This window comes from Drosophila navojoa, chromosome 4 (assembly GCF_054131105.1).
Source record: "Drosophila navojoa isolate 15081-1374.11 chromosome 4, UAZ_NAV_1.0, whole genome shotgun sequence".
NCBI classification, from domain to species: domain Eukaryota; kingdom Metazoa; phylum Arthropoda; class Insecta; order Diptera; family Drosophilidae; genus Drosophila; species Drosophila navojoa.
In genome coordinates, this window is record NC_142892.1 from 24,935,926 (window position 1) to 24,961,518 (window position 25,593).

Sequence of the window (25,593 nt, forward strand, 5' to 3'; positions counted from 1 at the left end):
ATATCGCGTGCTTCCAAGCTTTCACCAACAATCAGGATTGCCACTTCATCGATTGTTGGAGCATTAAATGTGCGTTCATGTGTCCCAGCTGGTCTTTTATCTGCTCTGATTAATACTTGGCATGCGCTCCAAAGTAGTCTTGAACCGCCTGATCAATGCATGATGCTCATGAAGCATTTGCTGTAAATCTTGGAGGATTGCTGTTTTCATAGCTGGGTTGATTTCTTGACGCCGGTCAAGTTGTTTCCATATTGCCCATGAAAAATATTTGCAAGAATTTGTGCTATGCATCTTCAATAGGTTGCAATGATCCAATGCGATGGCAAATCTGGCCTTGAATCTTTAAATTCAAAGCCATAGTTATAGAAAGATTTACAAACACTTTTTACAGAAATCTAACAAACTACATTATTCCAAATTACCTTAAATGTTGGATTATATCTTCTTCAATAATTTCCGCCCCAAATGAAGTCATTTGGAAACAGGCATTGTATTTTTGAGTGTTCGCTAAAACAGGGAACGCAATGGCTCTGGTGGCGGGACCACTAATGGCAATGTCACTTTACCTCTAAAGCAGCACAAACCAGGCGTTTCACCAGCAAACTTCAATGCGCCACAATGTTGGCAAACAACGTCCATTGGACCAATGGAAAGTAAACGATGCAAGCTGTAATCAATGGTGCAATCATATCGAAACTCTGCTCGGTTCAAACGGTTCACGGGCTGCCTCTCTTTGAGAAGCACGAACTAAGGCCGGGAAAGATTATATCTTCTAGGACGCGGCATTTTTATACCCTGAACCCATTGAAAATGGGAAATCAGGGTATAATGGTTTTGTTGAAAGTATATATATTCTTGATCAGGGCGACGAGCTGAGTCGATTTAGCCCTGTCCGTCTGTCTGTCCGTCCGTCTGTCCGTCCGTCCGTCTGTCCGTATGTTTGAACGCGTCGATTTCAGAAGATATAAGAGCTAGAGACTTCAACTTTTTTTTAAATGTCTGTATATATCACGCGCATATCGAGTTTATCACTAAAAAACGATAACTCACTCCGATACTTTTTTATCGATAAAAAACCTTATCCAAGATCACTTAAATAATTATATCTCCTACATCTTTCAAGCTAAAGTCTCCAAATTTAAGATGTATATTAAGATGTATTTTAAACAATTTCGGTTTTTGTTAAAATGTACCCCCCACCCCTAAATCACCCTCATCTTTGTAAAAGTCGTATCTCAAAAACTAGAGACTTGTGCTTCGGTATACATACATTTAAACATCATGATTACGCTCTGAAAGTTTCATTACGATCGTACGTCTAGAATTTAAATTATTCAACAAATAAGTTCTCATGATATTGCCAACAATGCAGCGCAATCGCCTGTATATGTGAGTGTGTGAGTGTGCGTGTATTTGTTTGCATGAGTGCGTGTGTGGGTGCTAATTATTATTGAAATATCAGTTGCTTGTAGGGTTCAGGGGATCTCGTAGTCGAGCAGTCTCGACTAGAGCTTTCTTACTTGTTATTAATAGTAATACTGAATATGCCCTCGCACAAAACCACAAAACAATCTAAATATATAAATATGAATAAACAAACAAATCTTTTTTTTTTATCAAATTAGCTTTTTGTGCCGTAGACTGACTGACAACATTTGTTTATTTACTTCTATACTATTGTATGATATGAGAGCAGGACCGAAAACTGTCACTGTTATCAAGCCCACTGAGTATCAATGGAGATTTGAATCTTTAGGGAAAGTATTCGTGAAATTTTTTCAGTATTTCTAAGATCTACTATCCTACTCGTAGCGGAGACAAATCCAACAAATCAAAAACCATGAATATTGGTCCAGCAGATATCGAGTTATAAGTGTAGGGACACTTTTACACAACTCTCTTTTATATATATAGATTTACATTTAGTCATCACAAGCAAGCAATCGATTTGGATAGAAGCGCAACCCCTCCACGGACTCATCCCGACAAACTTTCCCCAGTCTCTCTGCCACGAGCAGTCGCTCCTTAGCCAACAATAGCGAAATGTTCAGCACCTTAGCCAGCTCCTCCACCGCCAAGGATTCCGCAGAGCGCACTATTTCTAATGTATCAATAGAAATAAGCTCATCATCATGAGATTCGAGCTGTAAAACCATTGCGCCGCTGGGAAAACGACGTAGCTTAATAGGACCACTAAGCCGTTCGCACGCATGCAGCAAGTCCTCGGGTGAAAGAAGTTCCAGACCCCGAGCGCGATTCACACGACAATATACATCAGCCAGGGACATCATGCCTCCATGTTCCTACCAAAAACATATACAACATACAGTAAAACATGACTCGAATGTATTGTGAGTTACACTCACTTCAATTGGATCGAGTAGCATTCCGCATATTTGTTGAGCCAGACTATTAAAGTAAGCCGAATTGCTGGTAAAATTGTCACGTGTCACAGGATCATCAATGCCCAAGCTAAGCAGATAGGATTTGAATCGAACTGTTTCATCCTCGGATATTTCACCTCTTTGCTCACGTATTTTGCTGCTTATATTTTTGGACACGCCTACCATATCCTTTGCCATAGCCATAAGAACACTTAGATCCTGAAATGCAAGTGCTATGTTCTCGTCTGTTTCCTTGGCTTTCGCTTCTAGGTGCCGCTCTATTCCACCTATTCCCGTGCGCTTTTGAATCCTAGCTAACTTATCACCCACACTTAACGTCGATTCTGGTCCCTTGAGAATGGTCTCATTCGTCAATGCGATGGTCCAGACACGCGCATTTAAAGTCTCTCGCAGCGCGGTGTGGAACTCCACGCTTAGGCCATTTTTACCTGAGAGTTTTATGTGGGTAGCCCGACTTGTGTCCAGTGGCCCAGGGGGTTTATTTACGCTGGGCGGATGCAAGTGCAGTATTATCCGTGTTTTGCGTCCAAAAAAATTGGAGGCCGTTGTTTCCTCACTGAGAGAGATAACATAGCTAAGTGGCAGACAAAGAGTAATGGCTGCGCGAGCTATTTCTCCAGGACGCCCCCAAAATAATCTATGAGTCGTTAGCACCACTTCCCCATCTTCAAATTCCGTCTGAAACAAAGGTGTAGCCGTAGCCAAATAAAGTAAATGCAATATTTGCATGATGATGATGATTTACCTTCTGATCTCCATCATAGATTTTGACGTTGCGATCACGACTCACGAATGACTCGTTTTCTGTTAAACGAGCCTCTTCATATACAAAGCGATTCATTGCCGCTAGTTCTATTAAATAAATATTATTAGATTTGTTTTGGCTCTTGTTAGAACTAGATATGTGACCCTGGATAGCACCGTTACGATATATTGATATACCACATATGAAATCGTAAGTTGATGCCACAAAAATACTAACATGTAAATATCGACAATTCTTATCTTCCATGCGAGTTTTTCGTAATAAATGGACACATTCATAAATAAAGTACGAAAATTTCATATAAATGGAATAAACGTTGCTTATTTTTTTTATCCGTCACGCCTGGCCACAACTATCGATAGCCCAGAGCTCAGCATATCGATAGGTCCAGTTGTACTATGAGCATGTGCCTACAATAGCAAGGCAATAGCACTTTGTTGCTCTTTCTGTTTCAGTTTTTTTTTTTTTTTTTTGTGGTATTATTATTTTTATTAATACATAATCGGAGACTAAAAACTTCCGAAATGATATATTCCAATTGACGGTGCTTATGTAACAAGCACGAACACAGGAAATAAATTTATTTGCACATCGATCACCTCGTACGGATTACTGTCAAAGCTTTTCGCTCAAATCATTGTATGTATCATGACGACAGCGACAGAAGCGAGTAAAATGCTTGAGGCAGCATTGCAACAGATGGATGGCATAATATCCAATTCGGCGACTGCAACTGTGAGTAGTCAGTCGCAGACTCAGCCAGGAACTGCAACTACTGCTGCGTTGACAAGCTTTTGTGAGCGTAATTTAATTTCGGCAACCAATGTCTTATCGACAGCTAAAACCCTGGCTTTGGCACTGCAACAGGTGAGTCAAAAGCTATTTAAATATTAAAAGCTGTAAATGAGCTAGCATCGATTTTGTAGGTTGGTTTAGCAGCGCCAGCTCCAGATCCAGTTACTGCAGCAATCATAAGCGATTGGCTGGAAACGCATATACCGCGTCAAGACTCAGATGAACGAATGCGTAGATTGCAGCGCGACAAGGAAGGATTGGCTCTACAATATCAGATGCTGGCGGAACGTGTTTCCGAGCAAGCAGACAGAATCATTGAATTGGAAGGACTTTTAACGGAGAAATCGCAGCAGCTCTGCAGCAAAGAAGAGCAACTGCAGCGCCAAGTGATTTCGCAATCGGCCTTAGAAACACAGCAGCTTGAATTAATGACTGCTTTAAGCGAGTTGAAACTGCATCGCACGGCACTTGAGTGTGAAAACGAGCTGAATGCCACAAATTGCAATATGCCCTATGGCAGCATGGGTAATCTAAACCAAAAGGCCACCCCAGATGGTCGTTTAGCTCTCAAAACTCCGCCATCAGTCTTGCGGCATCAGATTAAACCACAATTTCACAGCTTGCCACGATCACATGGTGGTGCCACAAAGCAAGTGCAGCGCTTGCAGTCAAGCACTAACAATAATAATAACCAGACCCTTGATGTGAATGCCAACAGTAGTGGAAAACAACGAAATGTGGCGTTTGCCTCTAACGAACAAATTCTTATCGACGACAGTTTGCTGAACGATAGTATTAGCCCAACTGATGACGCAATGTCTATGTACTCAAGTTTTCGATCCCAGACGCAATCCACACCCTCGCCAAAATTACGCGAGCGTTCCGCGCGTGGATTGCGCAGCATATTAGGAAAATTGCGGCGGAGTAATAGCAGCAACTGTGAACTGACTGCTTTGGAAAAGGCCGAGCCAGACGAATTTCGTCGAGGTGGCTCGCGTGCAACTGCAGGCGGCCGCATTGAATGGAGTGCCCAGACTCCATTGTTCACCGATGCTGAAAAACATTATAGCAGCTGGAACGCCCAGGAAGTTTGCAACTGGTTGGCGCACATGGGTCTTGGATGTTACCAGGACAACTGTAGGTGAGTGTGAATCGTATATATCGTCGCTGATCATTGTAGATTATAATATTCGCCGAGTGTAGTACTTGATTCAAGCACAGTAAATTTGATTAAAAAATTGATTTAGCATAGAATTCACGAATTTTCTATCTCTAGACATTAACTGAAGAGTAGATTGTTAGATTACTAAAACTTCCCTAACAACCACATCGAGTTTAACTTTCCGTTTTCCATGATTGTTCTGTTCCCAGAAAATGGCTGAAAAGCGATCCGTCGGTTTGTTTCTTCACCGCATCCCCGATCGATATCGAACGTGAACTTCATTTGAAATCGGTACTGCATCGGAAGAAAATTATGTTGGCCATTGATGACATAACAAAGAGGGAGTTTGATGAGCTGACAATAAAGGCTGCGAAATTGGATGTGGGCTGGGTGCTGCGCTGGTTAGATGACATTGGTTTGCCTCAATACAAGGATTATTTTTTGCAAGCGAAGGTCGATGGGCGCATGCTGCATCGGTTAACGCTCGAGGATCTTTCCCAATTGCATGTGAGCTCATGCCTGCACATTGCTTCATTGCGATGTGGTATTTTGTGCATGCGCCGCTTGCGCTGGGACCCTGAAGGTCTGATTCGTCGCTCCACCAGGATTGTTGAACAGAGCGACGAAGCTAATAGTCCAGAAAAGGAAAGTGTTGATTTATGGACCGCCCACCGAGTAATGGAATGGCTAAAAACCATAGATTTGTCTGAATATGCTCCAAATCTACGCGGAGCTGGTGTCCACGGAGCACTGATGCTTTATGAGGAAAAATTCAACGCCGACTTATTAGCTGATTTACTTTCGATACCGCCGAGTAAATCCCTGCTACGACGCCACTTGGCAATGCATTTTAAGGAGTTAGTTGGGCGTACCGTAATACATTGCAAACGCGATGCCGAAGCTGCGCCCGGCTATCTACCGCTGACGATTACAGCCAAACTGAAACCGCCAAAGCGATCACAGTTTACACTAAAACGTCGCAAAAGTGCAAAGGGACAAGCTGAGGTCGATTGGACAGATTTAGTATGCCCGATGAACATGGTTGTCCCTGCCATGTCCTTCAACGTAGAGGCGAGCAAAGATCACGATGGCTCTTTGAGCTCTCATTAATCAACCCCTAAGAGCATAGCAAGAAGTATACTTACGAGTAACGTATTGTTAATTTAGTTTTAAAATTGATCGAATTTCGTTCTAACGAAAGTCAAACACGAAATAAGTTGTATTTACCAGAATTTAGTATGGCGAACGGTTTAGCCAACCTCTAAGCAATTTATGGTACCATTACCAAATGACCAAACAACAACGTATTAACAAAGCAGGCTGCTATATGCACAACTATACTAATACATACCTATATTTGAATTTTTCACTTTTTTATACGAGGACTACATGCATTGACGTCTTCCAAAAAATTAAGTATTTAAAGATCACACATATTACTGACCTGGAAAGCAATCCGAAAGTCTGGCATAACGGAGAACACCCGAGTTTATTTTTACTAACACTATTTTGTATGTTATTAGCTCCATAATTAAAGTATATAACGCATTTTTACAGAATCACAGGTTTTCGATTATCTGGGAACGACTTACAGCTTACTTCAATAAATTTTAAGAATTTTGACTTTGTTAGAAATCGACTTTATTGTTAACAATAACATTACTTGGACGGAATCAACATTGTATGTAGATAATGGCTGTCTAGCGAGAGAATCTTTTTCGACATCTGTTTCGTAAATCTATCAATCTTTGGCAGTGTATTCAGAGTCATAGTAATTTGTATAAAGCTGTTGCGGGATCTCCTATGTGGCCTGCTTCGCTGTAGCCTGCACTGGTGCCAAATTATCTACACCTAGGCCATTTTGCCTGGTTAGTATATTCTCGAGAACGTTGTGCTGATCGCGAGCAACAACATCCTTGCATTGGTGGTGCTTGCAAATGTCACTCTCCGGTATGTGGTCCTTCCAGTTGCGAAAGAGGTAGCGCGTAAACTTCTTCAGCTGTCTGAATTTACAATACGTGGCGCCTTCGGCCGATTGCAGTTGTTGAGTTTGTATCAGAAATCCTTTTTCCTTGAATGTCTTTTCGAGTTTTTCGCGCTGCTTGGAGCGGCGCGACGAACGGCCCCTCTTTGCTGCTGACGCTGTCAACTGTCTTGAGTTCGCAAGTGATCCATGTAGCTTCTCTGGGGAATCTATTTGTTTATTGCAATCCTCGGGTTGGGGCGCTGCGTGTTGTATGGGACTATGGCAGCTGGAGTAATTGGAGGGACTTTGCGACGCTACTGGCACCAGGCTGCTCGGCAAGAAAATAGACGACGTTGGCGATTCTGGTGGTATGTGCAGCTGCTCCAGGCTGAGATCCGTGGAGGGTGGTGGTATATCAATATATAGTTTATCGGTGCTGGTGTTGGATGAAACTGATGTCTGATACTGCTGTTGATGTTGTTGTTGCTCTCGTGATATGAACTCATAGCCCCGCAGGTTTCTGTCGCCGGTGCCATTGTAATAGCGATAGTTCCCTTCGGCATCCACCGACAGCATCTTCTTTTCCTCCAGCATGGGCTTAGCGCCGCCCGTAAACTTAAACTTGCAAATGCTGACCTCGGTAGACGGGCTGCCGCTGTGCTCGGTTGGTATGGGGGGGATAAAAATTGCCGATCGCTTACGCTTCTGCATGACAGGCGGCGTTACGGTGTTGATCGAGAGTTCCAGCGGCTCTCGCTTATTGGGTGACGTGGTGATGGAGGTTATGGTGTCAAAGAACCCATTAGGTATAGGAATTTTCAATGACAGTTGATTGTCTTTTTCAATGGTTTCCACTTGTACGCCCAAGCGGCAATTGCCCATGAATTTTTGATGGATTAATCCTACAGGCTGTAGCAACAGTTTCTCAGACACACTGACCTCCTTATCCCTTGCAAATTTAATTGATATAGGCTTCGTTGACGCTGTGGGATCTGGCAAGGGCGTGGCACGCTGCGAGTAGCTTCCTGCATTTGTCACTGTCGACGGCTTATCGCTGTCGCCGCTTGATATTGAGTAACGATCACTGGATTGATCCCGCAGACAGAGATTCAGTGGCTCCTCTAGTAAAACGGCAGCTGCGGATGGGCTGGGCCCAACACGATGTGAGAGTATCGACGCGTTTCCACCGGCTGGAAGCCTAGCCTCAAGCAGTGGACCGCGCTCAGCGGATGTAGTAGGAACGTCGGTTGGAACAATGGTGCCATAATTCTTGTAGATTAAATGACAAATGTCCGCCTTCTTTGGCTTGCGGCCTCGTCGAGGCTTGTAGTTATCCAAGGTGATCTCGCCCATGTAAGGCAAGTCAGCGTATTTAATGGCACCGCGCCTCGGGCTGGACACCTCTACCACGGACTGCAGCGGCTGAGTTGCGACAACCCGTATTGGCTCCGATGGTTGCTCTGATCGAAGGTCCTTGCACAATTCCTGTTCTTGTTGCTGTCGTTCCGCACTCCGCTGAATTTCGGCTATCTTTTTCAGCCAACTGCGTACATTCTCGTGCGACTGGCTCTGCGGCGGATGTGTGAGCTTTGCGGCTGGGGCTGCAGATGGAGCTGTTCGTGTGTTGGACAAATGGCGTCTCTGAGTTGCCTCATAGTGCGCAGCGTATTCTGCCGGCAAGGCCTGATGGTGGAAACGCAATTTGACCGCGCCTGTATTGGATGTAGGGCGTTTCTTTGATTTGCCTTGTTGGGACACTCTTTGCGTGGCCACGGCTACCTCTTGCACCGGGATGGGTCTCTGGGATTTCCTAGCATTCATCAGATTAGCCTTGAGCTGTTGCTTTGTGACCGTGCTACATGCTCCATGCTGCATTGTATGCTGCTCCTCCGCTCTGCGAGCTAGCAGCGTCTTGAATGAGTAGTCCTGGTCTTCATCGTGCGGATCATTGCTGGCTCCGTGCGAAATCAATGGATCATCGGATCCCTGTAGCAACAGCTTATTGGTAATCAATGGGTCCAGGCGCATGTGATCAGTTACTGACATGTGCTGCCAGACTTCCGTTTCGACGATCTGACCTCCATCTGGGTCTAGTTTAATGAATGGCAGTATTGTAGCAATCATGCCGTTTGGTGGCACTTGGGGCAACTTGTGCGATCTTCTTGAGCTGTTGCACATTTGTGATTTGTTGTTTTTGATGCTACTGTTGTCACAATCTTCATAGGCCATGACTTTCTCCCGCACCAGATCCTCCATGTTACGCACTAAAATGAAATAAATAAGCCATGCTACATTCTCTGCTATCCCAATATGGAATAAATCTAATTATTTGAAATTGAGACACACACACACACTTTTCATAATTTACATTTCACATTTTTCACACGCCGGTCATAGTCATCGTCCGATCGTATCCGTATCCGTCTATCGGCGGTGTCGGTGGCAGCACGGGAATTCTATTTAAATGCTCTGCGAACTGGCAAGTGGCGTATCTCACACACACACATACACACATTCTCACGCACAGACATACATATGTATATGCACATGCTTTTTTGAGAGAACGTTGAAATTTGTTTTTGTACGTGAAATTCGATTCCCTATACGAAAGTCTATGGCCATAAAAGGCTTAAAATCAGGCAAACACCGAATCGTGTGCCAATGGTCATGTCCGACGGACGCTTTGAGTATTGATAATATCACTTTAGTCATAAGAATGACGGTGCTCGCATTTTGCATGTACGCTGTATATTTTTACCTTTCTCCTTTTATTGTAAGTGCTATTCAAGTTTATCATTGAGTCATGCAGACTGATTGCTGGATTGAGTATTGAATGGGATTCCTATATGAGGAGAAGCCAAAGATTCACGCGTTCTCTATCGCACTGGATTGGTTTGCTGCATCGCCATCGCGCGCGTGCACATCGTGTTGACATCCAAAACTCAACTAGTTGTGGGAAAGTCACGAAAGGCATCATTTTGAAAATATGCTCCTTAGATGGACCGCAGCCGAAGACGCAGGCGCAGACGGAGGCAAAGGCAGAGGCAGAGGCAGAGGCAGAGACAGTGGTGAGGCCGAAGTAGGAGAGAGCAAACACGCCCCGGCACACAATAGACGAAGAATATAACGCTGAGCAGGCCAAATGAAAATCAAATTAAATTCTTCTGCTTCGCTCTTTTTTGTATTTATCATTCGTGGCTACGGTGCGTTGTCGTGCCCGTCTGTATTTAACGCCAAACACGAAGATATTTCGTGTATTCATTTTTAGAAAAATCCAACTTGTTGCCGCGATGCTCGTTTCGCGTTGCTCTACGGTCATAGAGCAGCCAAACGCGATAAAAGCACGCCGGACAAACCAAATTCGTTTTCGTAAAATTTTAGTTTGCTTAATTACGGATCAAGAAAAACAGCTTGCATGGGTCGTCCGAAAGGAAACAACTGCGTCAGTTACAGCTAGTCTGCAAATATAGTTCAGTCTACCTACCATTTATAGGTTATCACATATTCGATCAATTTTCATATTCAATGCTAGCAGCTGCATCTTTCAAGGTATGTGCGAGCAGCGTCCCAAAGTTCTTGATTCTTCGCATAGGTATTCGCTTAGTTGATATCGCGATTATTAATAGACCTATGCGAGACTTCAAGTTAGGGCATCTGTTTTTAGCCTTGCTTCTAGCGTAGGTGTATTAGTGCATGTGGCGGCTTATTATTTTCCGAAAAGGAAAAATGCCCTCAAAATGTTCGTTTCTGTTCGTTTATTTCGGGATGTATATCTGTTTGTATATTTGTACATCTACATATGTATATGTATTTATAAACATCCACTCTAATGGCTCTAGATACCTATGTGTGAATATGGGTCATACTGATCTCGTCTAAAACGAAATTCAGAATCGTATACTTGATACTGGACCGCTGAATTTTATATCACATGCGCATTTATGAGTTTGTTTTCATAATTTCAAATTGATAAGTATTTGTATAGAAATTTCTTAGGATTTATGTATATAAATTTATCTTCTCATATCTTTCTCACCTATCTTACGTATTACAATTTAAGTGCTTTATCTAATGCATCCCTGTTTTTAGACCTTCAATCCATTAAAAATGGGAAATCAGGGTATAATGATTTTATTAAAATGTATGTAATAGGCAGAAGGAGGCGTTGCAGACCCCACAAAGTATATATATTCTTGATCAGAGCGATGAGCTAAGTCGATTTAGGGCTGTCCGTCTGACCGTCCGTCTGTCCGTATTTTTAAACGCGTCGATCTCAGAAGATATAAAAGCTAGAGACTTCAACTTTTTTTAGAATGTCCGTATTTACAGCGCGGATATCGAGTTTATCTCCAAAAATCGGTAACCCATTCCGTTATTTTTTTTTTCAGCAATAAAATCATTAATCTGCTACATCTTTAAAGATAGAGTCTTCAAATTTTAAACATACATATGTTCAGATGTACTTGATACAATTTCGATTTTTGATATGATTCTCCCTCATCCTCATCCTCACTCTCATCCACAAATCTGCTTTGGCAAATATACGCATTTTAATAATATAATTACAATGTTAAAGTTTCATGAAGAAAGTACATTCACAAGAAAACTTATTAAACAATTAATTTCCCAAAGTAAGCCCACACGGCAGCCAATGTATGTATGTATGTTAATGCGTACGTGCGATGTGTTCTTGTTTAATGTATAATTTTACAATTTGCTTTTGTTTTTAAATTGTAAAATTATCGTGAGAATTGGCGCCAAGAGAATAAATTTCCCCTATACATTGGGAACAAACACATTCAAATAAGTTAATTTCATTTCGAATTCCGATGATCAGGTTATATTAGGAGCAAGAACGTGTTCGCATTGTTAAACTAATTTTGAACTGACGACTTTGTACAGGAGGAGTACCAAAAACTTAACCCAATCAGTCGTTTTATATTTATCACTGTATTTAATTGTGTGTACTAAACATCACCATCATATTTGTAGTTCATTTGTCAATGAGTGTATGATGCAGTTTATTCGAGTGTGTTTGCCTGCATTTAGGGGAATAAAGTAAAAAACTTTATTATTTACAGTAGGTGGGCGAGTTTACAAAATATGCTGTCATTTGGTACGTACGTATGCATACATAGTTGACTGCTCGAACCAGCTAACCAGGTACTGTTTACATTTTCGCATTTGGATGGCAGTGGTGCTTACATCACCATCGGCAGTACTCGGCGAGTGGCTTTGCAGTCCGTAGGTTGGTCAGAACTTTGGCGAAGTGTATGTATTGCACATCTATCTGGTTCTGCGACTGCCACAGTTTCTGATAATATTTATATAAATGGCATTCAATACCATTCATTTATTTTATTTTGTTTTTTGTTGTGCTCTTATTCAATACCTGCTGGCGAACGTACATATTTGTATTTATGGCCATAACTGCCACTTTGGCCGCCTACGCGCTGCCTCGCTCGCTCGAAGAACATCAGTACCACAGAACGGGAGGAGCCTCAACGGGCAGACGAGAGCGACACATGCATGACAGCATGATACGCATGTAGCGCAGGAGCTTTCTCAGCAATAGCTTTTACTGTGCACAATTCGCTTCGCTCAATACCTAATTGATAATATATTACAACTTTCTTCACGCACAATGCAAAACTCTGATCACTAGCAAATCAAAAACTAAGCGCACTAACGTTGATCCGTTTGCGGTGGCGTCATTGCGACTGCGCTTGCAAGACTTTTAACGGACGCAAATTCGCATGCGCACAGCAGCTGATTGGGACTGACAAAGCTGCCAGACTAGCAGGATTTCCTATTTAATATTTGAGTATTATTTCATTTAAAATATTTGAATTTATTAACAACATACCATTCACGAAATGTAGTTGGACAACTATTTGACATATGTCAAAATTCCGATGTTTGAATTCAAAATAGATGTGTATACGCATATATTATTAATATGTTATATTACATTTTACTGTTTAATGGGGGAAGAACGAAATCGAATAGAATCGATTAGAACAAATAATAGTTGCTTGTTTCACACACTGTACAGTTTTGCACGCACTGTGAGTTTGAAAGCAAGCAGTGCACTCGTTATACAAGCAGTTCAGTTGCCGGACAAATGAAATCACTTAAAATCAACAAGTAAGAAAGCTCTAGTCGAGACTGCTCGATACGAGATCCCCGAAACCCTACAAGCAACTGATATTTCAATAATAATTCGGACCCACATACGCATACAAACAAACACACGCACACACACCCGCATATACAGGCGATTGCGCTTGGGTTGCGCTGCAGTGTTGGCAATATTATGAGAACTTATTTGTTGAATAATTTATTTTCAAGGCGTACGATCGTAATGAAACTTTCAGAACGTAATCATAATGTTTAAATGTATGTGTATACCGAAGCACAGTCTCTAGTATTTGATATACGACTTTTACAAAGATGGGGTGAGGGGTAAATTTTAACAAAAACCGAAATGGTATAAATTTCATCTTAATATACATTTTTTTAAATTTGGAGACGCTAGCTTGAAAGATGTAGGAGATATAATTATTTAAGTGATCTTCGATAAGGTTTTATATCGATAAAAAAAATATCGGAATGAGTTATCGTTTTTTAGTGTTAAGCTCGATACGCGCGTGATATATACGGACATTTAAAAAAAAAAGTTGAAGTCTCTAGCTCTAATATCTTCTGAACTCGATGCGTTCAAACATACGGACAGACGGACGGACGGACGGACGGACGAAAAGACAGACGGACAGGGCTAAATCGACTCAGCTCGTTGCCCTGATCAAGAATATATATACTTTGTGGGGTCTGCCACGCCTCCTTACATACATTTCAACAAAACCATTACACCCTGATTTCCCATTTTCAATGGGTTCAGGGTATAAAAAGTAACAAAAAGGTTTATTGACAATAAAATTAGTTTGCTAAGTATTGTTTAGGCATATTTATTTGCATCTGTCCTTATTCTTCATTTATCTGAAAATGTTCGATTATTCTGATACTTACTTTAACTTCAATATTTTGTGCGAATTCTTAACAAAAAGTTTTTATTTTGTGTGTGTGTGTATTTATTCACTCAATAATTAAGAAATAAATTGTTCACATAGATTTTGTATGCATATCAATATGCGAATAGGTGGTATATTTTGAGATATTTTGGTTTATTTTTCAGTAGAGTAGAATAGTAAACTCTTGTGTAAACAGTTTTCATTGTTTCCATGAAATAAATCGTTAGTATTTCGCTTAGGTCACAATCTCTGTTGTATAGTAATTTTAGATAAGTCGGAGGTATTTCAGCTTATGAGTTTTTCTTTGTCAATATTATATGTATATATAAGCTATTATATATCTTGAATAATTTGATCATACGCATTTTATGTATATTATGTATAAGTATATGTGCATATATAAAATAATAATTTACATTGAAAAATTGAGAAACTAAACATTTAATTTTACAAATACATATTTAAAATGGCATTAGAACATATATATATGTATATATATATTTATATATAGTTTAGGATGTACAATCTCTCCAAGTCTTTCAAATATATATTAATTTTTGGTTTTAAAAATAGTTGCAGTAAGATAATAAGTGATGCGAATTTCATAAACTTATATAACATATATGTATACATATGTATATATGTATATATATATATATGTATTTTTTTTTATGGCTTATATAAACATGTTTATATGACATGTATTCATATGTTTACCTTATATATAGTGTATATTTTACAGTAAGCTTGTTCTGCATTCATACAATAGTAGTACAACATCAAAAATAGAATAATAATATTGTGGGAGTAGAGGAAATAATTCAATTATCTCCTTATATACTGCATTCATGTATATGCGATATACATACATGTATGTACGTATGTATGTATGTATGTTATAATTTATGTATGTAGTTACCATCGACAAACAGTGAAGGATTAATGTTGATATCGTTGTATACGGAATATTCATAATAATTGCCAAATGGTGGGCTGCTTGAAATGATAGGAACATTCTCTTAAGTAAACCAGTTGCATTGTTCTTGGCGTTTCATTTGTCCCATAGTATCACTAACCACATGCCATCACCACACTTGCCATAGTTGGACTTAATCAAGAAGATTCAGCATATTGCAGTCACAAGGAGAACGCAGACAAATCCGTATACATACATGTGTCTAAATGCTAAAACACGGACAATCGAATCTAATGGTGCGCGACAGCCCGAAAATGCAATGAAAAATCGACTCTTATTATGAGCCTGGCAAATGGTTCTGTAAATCAGCAGAGCTTCTCTTTGTATGTCTGATTGCCATTCGTGCATAGATACATTCTAGAGCATAGTGCGAACTGTGACGACTGCAGCGCATAAAGTTGCTGTGTATAGTCAGAGGCAAACAATTGTAAAACTTTCTTTTGTATGTTTGTGTTTGTATATGGTTAGTTATAGCTCGTAGGTCGCCTACTTGCACTCTAAACTGTCAACCATGGGCACTCACTCCATGAGTGCCAAAACGCTCGCACATGGGTGCAACTCATACTGACGCTTCGAAAAGGACAACAGGAGCAATTTGTCAACTGTCGTCGGTACAAAGCAGTCCGTCAGTCTTGTTGCTGTGGTCTAAGTAAATTTCAAGGGGCGGTGATTGACGACCGTTTGAGACCTAACGAAATGCCGTTGAAATGTTTTCATATTCATAATTATTAAAAAATGCACACTTGAATTCTCTTCGTCAAAGCGAACCAAAATGTCAACAACTCCGCTGACTTGCCCCATTCTTCCTTTACTCGAATCGGGTCCTTTTTCGTATCCTTTTCTTTTCAGAATGTAGATTGAATGAAGGTTGGCTGCTCGTTTTGTTCGGGCACCGTAGGAACTTTTTGGGTGAGCTTGTGTATTTCTCGTTAAGTAAATATAGAATATATATGCTTATAAATAGTAATAGGAATAGAGGGTTAAACTTTAAACACCATAGAAAAACGTTTATAAAATTATAGTTATTAATAAATACTGGCATATGTAAGAAGCATATGTAAGAAGCTTCCGATATCCCCTCAAGCTAGTTCTCAGCTCTTTCTTTCAGTTAAGATTTGTACTTCGAAACCCGCTTGATGAGGTTGGTTTTCAGCTCTTGTTTATCATGTGGGATTTGTACTTTGAAAACCGTTTGATGAAGATTTGAAGTTGTTGAAATCAAAGCAATCCTTAACGGATGTAGTGCCACATGGCTGTGGGCTTGCGTGCATTATTAATCATGTCGTGCCAGTGTTGACAACCAGTTCCACTTTCCTGGGGGCCAAGCCCAAAGCAGCCGATTTCAGTCGCTTCGCTACCCGCACCGACTACATAGATCTACACATATTAAAACAAGAGATTGTGTTACTATTGACAATACTGACTAACGAAATCTCACCTCAATGGCGGAACTCTGTAAGTAATTTGATTGTAGATTGAATGTGAATGCCTCGTTCCAAATGGGATTGCTTAGATCATCGGATTTTGAAATGCTTGTCTTTTTCTTCTTTATGCGCTTTCCGTTTTGTATCAGATATATCTAACATTAAGTCATTCAATTAAGATAAATATTTAATTATGTTCAAATTGTTGCCATACCTTGACGTACGGCTCCTGAATAGTATCCAAATTTCTGGCTTTCATTATTACAATGGTCAGACGTTCTGCCTGTGGAAGAAAGTTCAAGGAACAGAGCAATTCTGGTCGATCTTCTTTGGGCTTCTTGGTGCGTAGCAAGTCCCCCCAGATCTAGGTCGAATAAAATAATAGAGAATAACAAATAACAGATTGTTTTCGGAATTCGAAGAGCACAATGCTTACCTCGACGGACTTTGATAGATCTAGGCCACCCACCGAAATGCGAACTTCGCCAATAATGTCGTTGTGCGAGTATCTGTCATAATCGAGAACCTGCAGGACAAGCTCTTTGCCTTGCAGCTGATCACGGGAAACCGGAAACTTGAAGTGCTGATCGAAGTATGGGTTCGACTCGCCGCGGTGTATATGTGTTTGACGCTTGCGATTATCTACATCAGGTTGAAGCATCAAACGCACGTAAGGGTCCCTGAAGCCGCCATCCTCAATGGAACTCAAATTGTGCGCTTCAATGAAGTTCAAAGTGTTTAAGCTTTAGATCTCAGATATCTAGCTAAAATTTACTCACCTTCAATTAAGTGAACCGTTAAGTCGAATAGGTGGTAATCATATTTTACCCGCAAGTGCAAACGGCCCACGGCATGGCTAGTTTCGGGGGCCGTCAGGTAGATCGGTCCATCGGGCATTCGGTATAGGTCCGGTTGTAGGGCACCCAGTGGCGAAGCAGGACCCACAGTTGGGTCGATGCCGGGCTGAGGACGCGGAGGTATTAGCAGTGGGGAGAGACAGCGACCAGTATTCACGTTCATGTTCATGCCCTTACTAACAACAGATCCAACACCACTAGTCATAGCCATATTCGGCGCAGTTCCAACACCGAACCCACCAGATAAAGAGGCTAGGCTGCTCTGGGAAGGGCTGGGGGTCCGCATGACACTTACATCAGCTGAAGCCGGGCTGCTGCAACGAGCATCCAGCGAAATGGTCCGCATGGGACTGGGCGAACGGGGCAGATGGTGGGGAAACGCTGAATCACTCGGAAGAGAACTTCGTCCGTCGGGTCCAAACGTCCTTATTTGGGGTGAAGAGCCGCGATGTCCCTAATATTTTACATTGCATTATTATTATTACAGATAAACCAAGGCATAGAGAAGAGAATTTTAGAGGAGTGAGCTCACCGACTGCCGGGAGGGAGCGCTATCCATACTGCTCTGACTGGAAATAGAGGGTGTTCGCTGTAGCCGCGGTGGAAAGGAACGGCTCTGATGGTGCAAGTGCAATGGGCTGTGAAATATCTCAGCAGGACCACGCAAAATGTCTGATGGAATCGGATTGGTCGGTACACACGGGATGCCATGAAGCTGTGTGGCAGGTTGAATTGTGTGTGACTCCTTAGAAATATTGACTTCCTGCAAACGACACAATATCGGATATTTAAATTTGGAACTAAAGCGGTAGTGATTTTTGGTAAAGCACCTCTGAATCCGTCGGCAAATCACAACTATCGCTGCCACTACCAGCGGACACACTGCCAATGCCGCTCGTCGTCGAGGTCACCGATGATGCCGAGGGCGGCGGCGTCATCGGCTGCAGAGGCGGCGGCGTCGTGGATGCCGCACCCTCGCTTCCTGGCAGCACTTGGGTGCAACCATTGCTGCCGCCACTGCCACTGCCACTACCACTGCCAGCGCTATCTTCAGCCGAGTTGCGGTCAAGTGTAACACGGCGAACGGCACCAACGCGCTCCTTGGCCATGCGGGACCACGATTCGATTCGCTTGTGTGCTAGCCAACAGGCAGCCGGACCCAGGCCACTCATATTTTGTATGTGTGGGCTTTGATCTTACGCTAAATTAATTTGTCTTTTCACTTAGTTGTTGGATCACGGATTCGATTCTCGGAACTCTTGTTATACAGGGAGAGAGATGGAGGAGGAATAGTTGGCGTATTAGAAACTCGAGAGCTTTGTATTGGAAGGAATGGGTGGGCTTTCTACGTGGCTATGTCGAAACTATTCAATCTCTGTTGGTCCACCCTATCTGTTTGGGCATTTGCAAAGCTTAGATATTTAATACCGTAATTGGATAAGAATGTCTTTGGCTCTTGTTGCTTATTACTGCGCACCACCTGCTCTCCAGTCTAAACAGAGCCGGTGGGCAAGATTGTAGCCTTGGAACGAGTAGTGTACCAAATTATAAGCCATGACTACAAATATGCAAATGCAGATGCATTCAACGCTGTTGCATACATATAGTTCTAGTACAACATTCCAAGGCCGTTCGATTGGCACGCCTGTGCCTTGCGAGGTATCGTCAGCAAATGAATGGGAATCAATCCCTAAGCGGCGATGCCAGGGCTCACTCGCAGTGTTACGCAGCGTATCGAACACGCAATAAGAATTCATTTTCAGTCACACCCAATACCATAGTTCAAGTAGTTTTCTCAATGACAAGCTGGAGGGTTGAGCAAAATGAACGGAGGGTTTGTTTCTTGTGCAATTGTAAACAATAAATGTATTTTCAAGTATTAAATAAATTAAATGAATTTAAGCACGTGTAGCAAATGACATCAAAACACACAGAGTGCGAAAGGGAAAGGGAAGAGCAAGCGAGAGAAAAAATCAAAGACCAACCCCTATATTAGTTCGGGATCATAAATATACGTTATCCGTGTGAAAATGCTTACACATACATACATAACAAGTAAGAACGTAGCAGTCGGGTGAGACCGACTGCGGAATACTCATTCACATCCCATCAGAAATTGAGTAGTTCAGTTTTGCTCTAATGACGTAGAAAGCTCCGTTTTTCTCGATTTGCCATGCTCATAGAGCAAGCTAACGGTAACCTAGCGGCAAAATTTGGATGCTTACGTTAAAAAAATGAAAAATATACAGGGTAATTTTGCGGTTTGCCAATTTCGAGGTTTCTGGCACCAATAGTGTCCAAAATATAGACATTTAATTTTTTCATTAATCTCTATAGAATCATAACATTAGCTAACATTAACATTCTAACTTTAAAACAATAGGCTTAGATATATCCGCCATAGCCTAGCTTAAATAGCGCCGTAATAAACTGCGCTCATACGGACAGTCGGATGGACAGCAAGACGGACATTGCACAAAACCAATATACTCATTTCACTTTCGTGAATGGGTATAAAAAGCAAATAAAATGTACAAAGTGCATATAAGTATGTATGTACATGCATACAAATATATCTATATGTGTGTGATATACAGATCTACTTCGAATGCGTATAGTCAGTGAGTCGCGTTATGTATATTCGACTGTATATACAAATGTGTACGTGTGATGTGCCGGCCTGTGTATATCACATACTCCTAGCAAATCTTATGCGCTTTTCATGAACAAGTTTAAGTTACGCACAGAATTGTAACCAGCTATTGTCAACAGTCGCGTTCGTTTACATGTGCTGTCTCATTAAATCCCGGATTATGAGCTCTTCCTACTAAAATATATAATTCGTATCATTGAGAGGCACCCAACCGCACCGTTGCTAATTGACACCTAAACTATAATAAAAGGGACGACGGCCAAGCCCATTTTTCAACGCCAGCGAAGAACGATGACACCTAGCCACACACCCAGCCACACATACGCCGCACACACAGATACCGACATATGCTCAAATGCCCTTATGGTGGTGGCGAAAAGTCCCATCAAATTCGCTGAAGAAAATATGGAAAAACAACCCAAATTCAGGAAGAAAAGCGGACTCACACTACGTGCCCATATCATGGCGTAAAATTGCATAGAAAAGGCATTTTAATGGTTTGGCATTTTGCAGCTATCATTCGCATATGAATGTCAACCCCGAAAGAAAGGTGATCCTACGCACAAATAGTCCGAGGGTTGATGGTTCAAGCGTAATATCAAATTAAAATTTTCCACTTAGTTTAATTGGTTAAGCCTTGATCAATCTGAACAATTGAGAACCTACGAAAAATAGTTTCAGAAAATATCAACAATAAGGTTCCCAATCGGTGCGAATATTATAGTATTGATTGCGAATTACTAAGACGAGTATATAACCAAAATTACAAATTAGTGGAAATATAGAATATATGTATGACATACATGTTTAAAAGAGATAAAAACAAATACAAGAGTCGCGTATTGAATTAATAATCATAGTCATTTCAATGAGCCGATGGATATATATCCAATATATATTTCTATTTACATTTATGAAATATATCTTGAATAAATAGAGGAAAGTTATTAAAAAGCAGGCGATGTAAAAATCGTTCGAAAACTACGAATTTATGAAAATATAAGCCATTTTAATTTGATAATCTCCTGTAAGTACATCTAAATCGTTAGTGAATAATCAGCAAGTCCTCGGTTCTCCTAATTTTGGGTCTATATATTGATTGACTATGGCTTTACGTTTCATAAATCGTTTCGGATGTGGCATCATGCCCATTCCCTGTGTTATTAAATTGCCCATCTGCAATCCAATGTTTAATATGCAGGTGCGCAATCTTAATAAGAAGAACGCTTCTGATGCCATAGCGACAAACGAAGAGTACCTATGTGAACGCCTAATTCCCCGAAACTGTTTTAAGAATACGTTTGTTGATGAAGACCGTATGTTGCAACCAGACAAATAATATGGTTTCTTGCAGGTGTGAAGAAGAAAATAGTGTTAATAAAAGAATAGGCCGAAAAGCGCGACTATAGTAAATAAGGATGGAGCAAGGATGGATCGGGTAGCCAATCAAATTCCAGACCCAAGTACATGTACTTTTGTGTTCCGTGTGAACTGAGAGCCTGCTGACGTCAACTTCTATATATTAATTTCGAAATATCAGTTTACTATACCTATGTGCATTTTATTTTTGATCAATTTTTATTACCTCTAGTATAACCAAATTCTAATTTGCCTACCATAATCCAGCCATTAAATAACTATCTAACAAAAAGCTGTAAACTAAGTCTAGTTCTAACTATATGTAGAACCGAACCTGCTCGACTCTAATCGGCCAGTCAATGCAAAATACAGAAAATTTGTAATTTCTGCTCCCAGCTCAAGATTCTGGAATAAAGTGTCCAGAAAATCTACCTCTAATGATAGTCGAAATATTTGACACAATTTGGGAATAATGGGCAATGAATATTGAACCATTATTGACAATGAAATAGCTTGCGCTCATTCAGACTGGCAACAGCAAACGGGTATATCAGCTGCAATGAACTAAGTGTATATACAATAGCATAATCCCACCGACTTATTCGCCATTGAAGTAGACTAAGCAATTACCCAACCAAGGTCAAAAGAATGGAAATTGGCCTGCAAATATTTGACACGAAGTAGGTTGAACGGAAAAGAGCAAATGGCATCAGCCGAATGCAGTAGTCCAGTCCCACAGATAATACTAAGCGGGTATTTCCGTTCCTTAAGCCCATGTTAAGTCATTTAAATAATTGTGCCACAAACGATTTGCGTACAATAGAACAATGCCGTACAAACTCTGGAATATATAAATGCATTTCATAACAGACACGAGAGGTGCGGCCGGAAATTAATATACAAGAACAGAAGCTCATTATACGCTTACCTACACTCACGCACTGGACGTAGGTATAGCGGCAACGGTAGCTGAGGAGATCTATGTAAGAGTTGGGAAGATAGGAACAAATTTGATGTCAAAAATAATCTAATTTATCCTAATGGTATGTGACTTGAGCTTGAGTTATAGCCTAGAATCTTGTCTCAAATAATGATACGTTTAAGGTCGGATTTAAAAAGTTAATTGGTCTAATACTAGAATTTTAAGTTAAAGAATATAATCTTATTTACATTTAAAATTTCCAATTTTTACTAGTTTAGTCTACATATATACATATCCTAGACTTGAACTAATATTTCAATCAATCAAGCAATCCTACTTAAATGTGTATAATTATTTTTGTCTGGGCTGAGATATTTATAAAAAAAAACTATGTTGGATTAAAGAAACTTTAATTTTAATAATAATTTTAGTTGATTTAAGTTCTGAGATAGATTTTCTATTATATAGATAAAAAATTGTTTTACCATGAAAGCATCTTATTTATAGATATTATGGATTAGATTGAAGTTGTTATTGCGCGATTGCAACCAATAAGAGCGCGAAACGTGAGAAAGGACCAGAACACTTGTTGACTGGGATTTTCTAAATGGGATGCATTCGTTGATAATCCGCTCATGAAACGTCAATACAGCCCGTCTGGCTGTCTGTCGGTCTGTTGGCCTTTCTGTCGGTCGCTCTGTCTGTCAACATGTTTACAAAGCACCAAGCTGTAGTTCAACCAGACAACCAGACCCGGCGGCTAGAAATTAATCAACAATACAATGGAAATTGTGCGGCTGCTATAATGCAATGCGGTAGCTGTGATAGCTTTTCATTGTGCCGCGTTGCTCCTAGTTCTATATCAATTTGTTATATAACCCCGAGGCCACACACATTCGCACACACACACGCACACATACATCGAATAAGGGATTTGCTGGAATGTGTTTAATACCAGATTGTGTTTTTTCCATGCTCATAACCCGAACCCGAATGTCTCAGTGTGTCGATCGCGGGACCTATGAGAGCTAAAGACTTAACATTATTTACATGGGCGCCTGCAACTCGCCCTGATCAAATTTATTTGAGTCCAGTGACTACTCTCATCTTAAAGTATATCTCTTAGGCAGATCGTATAACTATAATTGAATCTTTCACGTGGAGGCATAGTCTAGAAATGATCTTGTAGTTTATAAATATTTCAGAATAATATATTATATTTAATACCCTGATACCATTGAAAATGGGAAATTAGGGTATAATGGTTTTGTTAAAAGTATGTAACAGGCAGAAGGAGGCGTGGCAGACCCCACAAAGTATATATATTCTTGATCAGGGTGACAAGCTGAGTCGATTTGGCCCTGTCCGTCTGTCTGTCCGTCCGCCCGTATGTATGAACGCTTCGATCTCAGAAGATATAAGAGGTAGCGACTTCAACTTTTTTTTAAAATGTCCGTATATATCGCGTGCATATCGAGTTTATCACTAAAAAACGATAACTCATTCCGATATTTTGTTATCGATAAAAAAACCGTATCGAAGATCACTTAAATAATTGTACCTCCTACATCTCTCAAGCTAGAGTCTCCAAATTTAAAGTGTATATTAAAATGCATTTTATACAATTTCGGTTTTTGTTAAAATTTACCCCTCACCCCTAAATCCACCCGCTCACCCTCATCTTTGTAAAAGTCATATATCAAATACTAGAGACTTGTGCTTCTACATACATTTAAACATCATGATTACGTTCTGAAAGTTTCATTAGGATCGTACGTCTAGAAAATTAATTATTCAACAAATAAGTTCTCATAATATTGCCAACACTGCAGCGCAACCAAATCGCAATCGCCTGTATATGTGAGTGTGTGAGTGTGCGTGTATTTGTTTGCATGAGTGCGTGTGTGTGTGCCAATTATTATTGAAATATCAGTTGCTTGTAGGGTTCAGGGGATCTCGTAGTCGAGCAGTCTCGACTAGAGCTTTCTTACTTGTTTTTTATACCCTGAACCCATTGAAAATGGGAAATCAGGGTATAATGGTTTTGTTAAAAGTATGTAACAGGCAGAAGGAGGCGTGGCAGACCCCACAAAGTATATATATTCTTGATCAGGGCGACAAGTTGAGTCGATTTGGCCCTGTCCGTCTGTCTGTCCGTCCGTATGTATGAACGCGTCGATTTCAGAAGATATAAGAGCTAGAGACTTCAACTTTTTTTTAAAATGTCCGTATATATCACGCGCATATCGAGTTTATCACTAAAAAACGATAACTCATTCCGATACTTTTTTATCGATAAAAACCTTATCGAAGATCACTTAAAGAATTATATCTCCTACATCTTTCAAGCTAGAGTCTCCAAATTTAAAATGTATATAAAGACGCATGTCATACAATTTCGGTTTTTGTTAAAATTTACCCCCCACCCCTAAATCCACCCCCTCACCCTCATCTTTGTAAAAGTCGTATATCAAATACTAGAGACTTGTGATTCGGTATACACATACATTTTAACATTATGATTACGTTCTGAAAGTTTCATTACGATCGTACGTCTAGAAATTAAATTATTCAACAAATAAGTTGTCATTATATTGCCAACACTGCAGCGCAACCCAAGCGCAATCGCCTGTATATGCGTGTGTGTGTGTGTGTGTGTGCGTGTGTTTGTTTGTATGCGTGTGTGTGTGTGTGTGTGTGTGTGCGTGTGTGTTTGCTAATTATTATTGAAATATCAGTTGCTTGTAGGGTTCAGGGGATCTCGTAGTCGAGCTGTCTCGACTAGAGCTTTCTTTCTTGTTATACCCTGAACCCATTGAAAATGAAAAATCAGGGTCTAATGTTTTTGTGTAAAGGTATGTAACAGGCAGAATCATCGCAGACCCCATAAAGTATATATATTCTTGATCAGCACGACGAGCTGAGTCGATATAGCCCTGTCCGTTTGTCCGTCCGTCCGTCCGTCTGTCCGTCCGTCCGTCCGTATGAACGCCGAAATCTCAGAAGATAAAAGAGCTAGAGAGCTGAAATGTTGTGTGCATACTCGTGTATACCATACGCAGTACGAGTTTGCTTTATTTTTTCGATAACTCATCCGATAACTTTTTTATCGAAAATAATCGAAAAATTGATTTTGTTTTTCGAGCCTCATTGGAATACTATTAGACATAGAGACTTCAGATTTACTGTGTATATATATGATGAATAGAAACATTTTATAATCAACAGATTTTGGATACCACGCCCCCTTCGCCCCCAATTTGCAAAATACGTATTT

The 25,593-nt window shown here is 40.5% G+C and overlaps 4 protein-coding genes and 2 long non-coding RNA genes across 11 annotated transcripts in view; 2 read left to right on the forward strand and 4 right to left on the reverse strand.

Moving 5' to 3' along the window:
- Window positions 1–315: 315 nt before the first annotated feature.
- LOC149091545 (uncharacterized) lies at window positions 316–11,473 on the reverse strand. Its single transcript, XR_016196871.1, has 2 exons — window positions 11,398–11,473; window positions 316–984 (listed from the first exon to the last, which is right to left on the reverse strand). It is a non-coding gene; the product is annotated as an uncharacterized LOC149091545 (long non-coding RNA).
- On the reverse strand, window positions 1,846–3,341 carry Vps36 (vacuolar protein sorting 36). The gene is made up of 3 exons (XM_018100268.3): window positions 3,151–3,341; window positions 2,367–3,083; window positions 1,846–2,303 (listed from the first exon to the last, which is right to left on the reverse strand). The coding sequence occupies exons 1-3, from the start codon at window positions 3,244–3,246 to the stop codon at window positions 1,923–1,925; spliced, it is 1,194 nt and encodes a 397-aa protein (XP_017955757.1). The 5' UTR covers window positions 3,247–3,341; the 3' UTR covers window positions 1,846–1,922.
- Liprin-beta (liprin-beta 1) lies at window positions 3,564–6,687 on the forward strand. Its single transcript, XM_018100255.3, has 3 exons — window positions 3,564–4,038; window positions 4,098–5,107; window positions 5,338–6,687. Exons 1-3 carry the CDS (start codon window positions 3,820–3,822, stop codon window positions 6,236–6,238), a joined length of 2,130 nt encoding a protein of 709 aa, XP_017955744.1. The 5' UTR covers window positions 3,564–3,819; the 3' UTR covers window positions 6,239–6,687.
- Window positions 6,746–12,925, reverse strand: LOC108650917 (uncharacterized). 3 transcript variants are annotated; one of them, XM_089260474.1, is made up of 2 exons: window positions 12,503–12,925; window positions 6,746–9,358 (listed from the first exon to the last, which is right to left on the reverse strand). In XM_089260474.1, the coding sequence occupies exon 2, from the start codon at window positions 9,348–9,350 to the stop codon at window positions 6,930–6,932; it is 2,421 nt and encodes an 806-aa protein (XP_089116600.1). In that variant the 5' UTR covers window positions 9,351–9,358; window positions 12,503–12,925; the 3' UTR covers window positions 6,746–6,929. The 3 variants fall into 3 exon arrangements, with proteins under 3 accessions (XP_089116600.1, XP_089116599.1, XP_030244985.1); XM_089260473.1 differs by lacking the exon at window positions 12,503–12,925 and adding an exon at window positions 9,853–10,472; XM_030389125.2 differs by lacking the exon at window positions 12,503–12,925 and adding an exon at window positions 9,470–10,472.
- Window positions 12,926–16,276: 3,351 nt separating this feature from the next.
- Sytbeta (Synaptotagmin beta) overlaps window positions 16,277–25,593 on the reverse strand; it is a 28,716-nt gene continuing 19,399 nt past the window's right edge. For 3 of the 4 annotated variants that reach the window (XM_089260487.1, XM_089260486.1, XM_089260485.1), the window contains exons 2-8: window positions 18,213–18,640; window positions 17,915–18,145; window positions 17,305–17,836; window positions 16,962–17,242; window positions 16,740–16,889; window positions 16,540–16,680; window positions 16,277–16,478 (exon numbers count right to left, since the gene is read on the reverse strand). In XM_089260487.1, the coding sequence (XP_089116613.1) occupies window positions 16,332–16,478; window positions 16,540–16,680; window positions 16,740–16,889; window positions 16,962–17,242; window positions 17,305–17,836; window positions 17,915–18,145; window positions 18,213–18,554 (1,824 nt within the window). In that variant the 5' untranslated portion in view covers window positions 18,555–18,640 and the 3' untranslated portion in view covers window positions 16,277–16,331. The remainder of the gene's footprint in view (window positions 16,479–16,539; window positions 16,681–16,739; window positions 16,890–16,961; window positions 17,243–17,304; window positions 17,837–17,914; window positions 18,146–18,212; window positions 18,641–25,593) is intronic. The other variant, XM_089260488.1, reaches the window with a different exon arrangement.
- LOC108650940 (uncharacterized) lies at window positions 20,985–21,686 on the forward strand. Its single transcript, XR_001925498.3, has 2 exons — window positions 20,985–21,334; window positions 21,390–21,686. It is a non-coding gene; the product is annotated as an uncharacterized LOC108650940 (long non-coding RNA).

What these genes read in the sequence shown, in the direction of transcription:
- Vps36 (XM_018100268.3), bottom strand. Translation starts at nt 3,246, where the DNA reads ATGAATCGCTTTGTATATGAAGAGGCTCGTTTAACAGAAAACGAGTCA. An exon ending in TCTATGATGGAGATCAGAAG is followed by an intron (nt 3,084 to 3,150) that starts GTAAATCATCAT and finishes CCTTTGTTTCAG; the next exon opens with ACGGAATTTGAAGATGGGGA. An exon ending in TGCTACTCGATCCAATTGAA is followed by an intron (nt 2,304 to 2,366) that starts GTGAGTGTAACT and finishes TGTTTTTGGTAG; the next exon opens with GAACATGGAGGCATGATGTC.
- Liprin-beta (XM_018100255.3), top strand. Translation starts at nt 3,820, where the DNA reads ATGACGACAGCGACAGAAGCGAGTAAAATGCTTGAGGCAGCATTGCAA. An exon ending in TGGCTTTGGCACTGCAACAG is followed by an intron (nt 4,039 to 4,097) that starts GTGAGTCAAAAG and finishes TCGATTTTGTAG; the next exon opens with GTTGGTTTAGCAGCGCCAGC. An exon ending in TGTTACCAGGACAACTGTAG is followed by an intron (nt 5,108 to 5,337) that starts GTGAGTGTGAAT and finishes TTCTGTTCCCAG; the next exon opens with AAAATGGCTGAAAAGCGATC.
- LOC108650917 (XM_089260474.1), bottom strand. Translation starts at nt 9,350, where the DNA reads ATGGAGGATCTGGTGCGGGAGAAAGTCATGGCCTATGAAGATTGTGAC.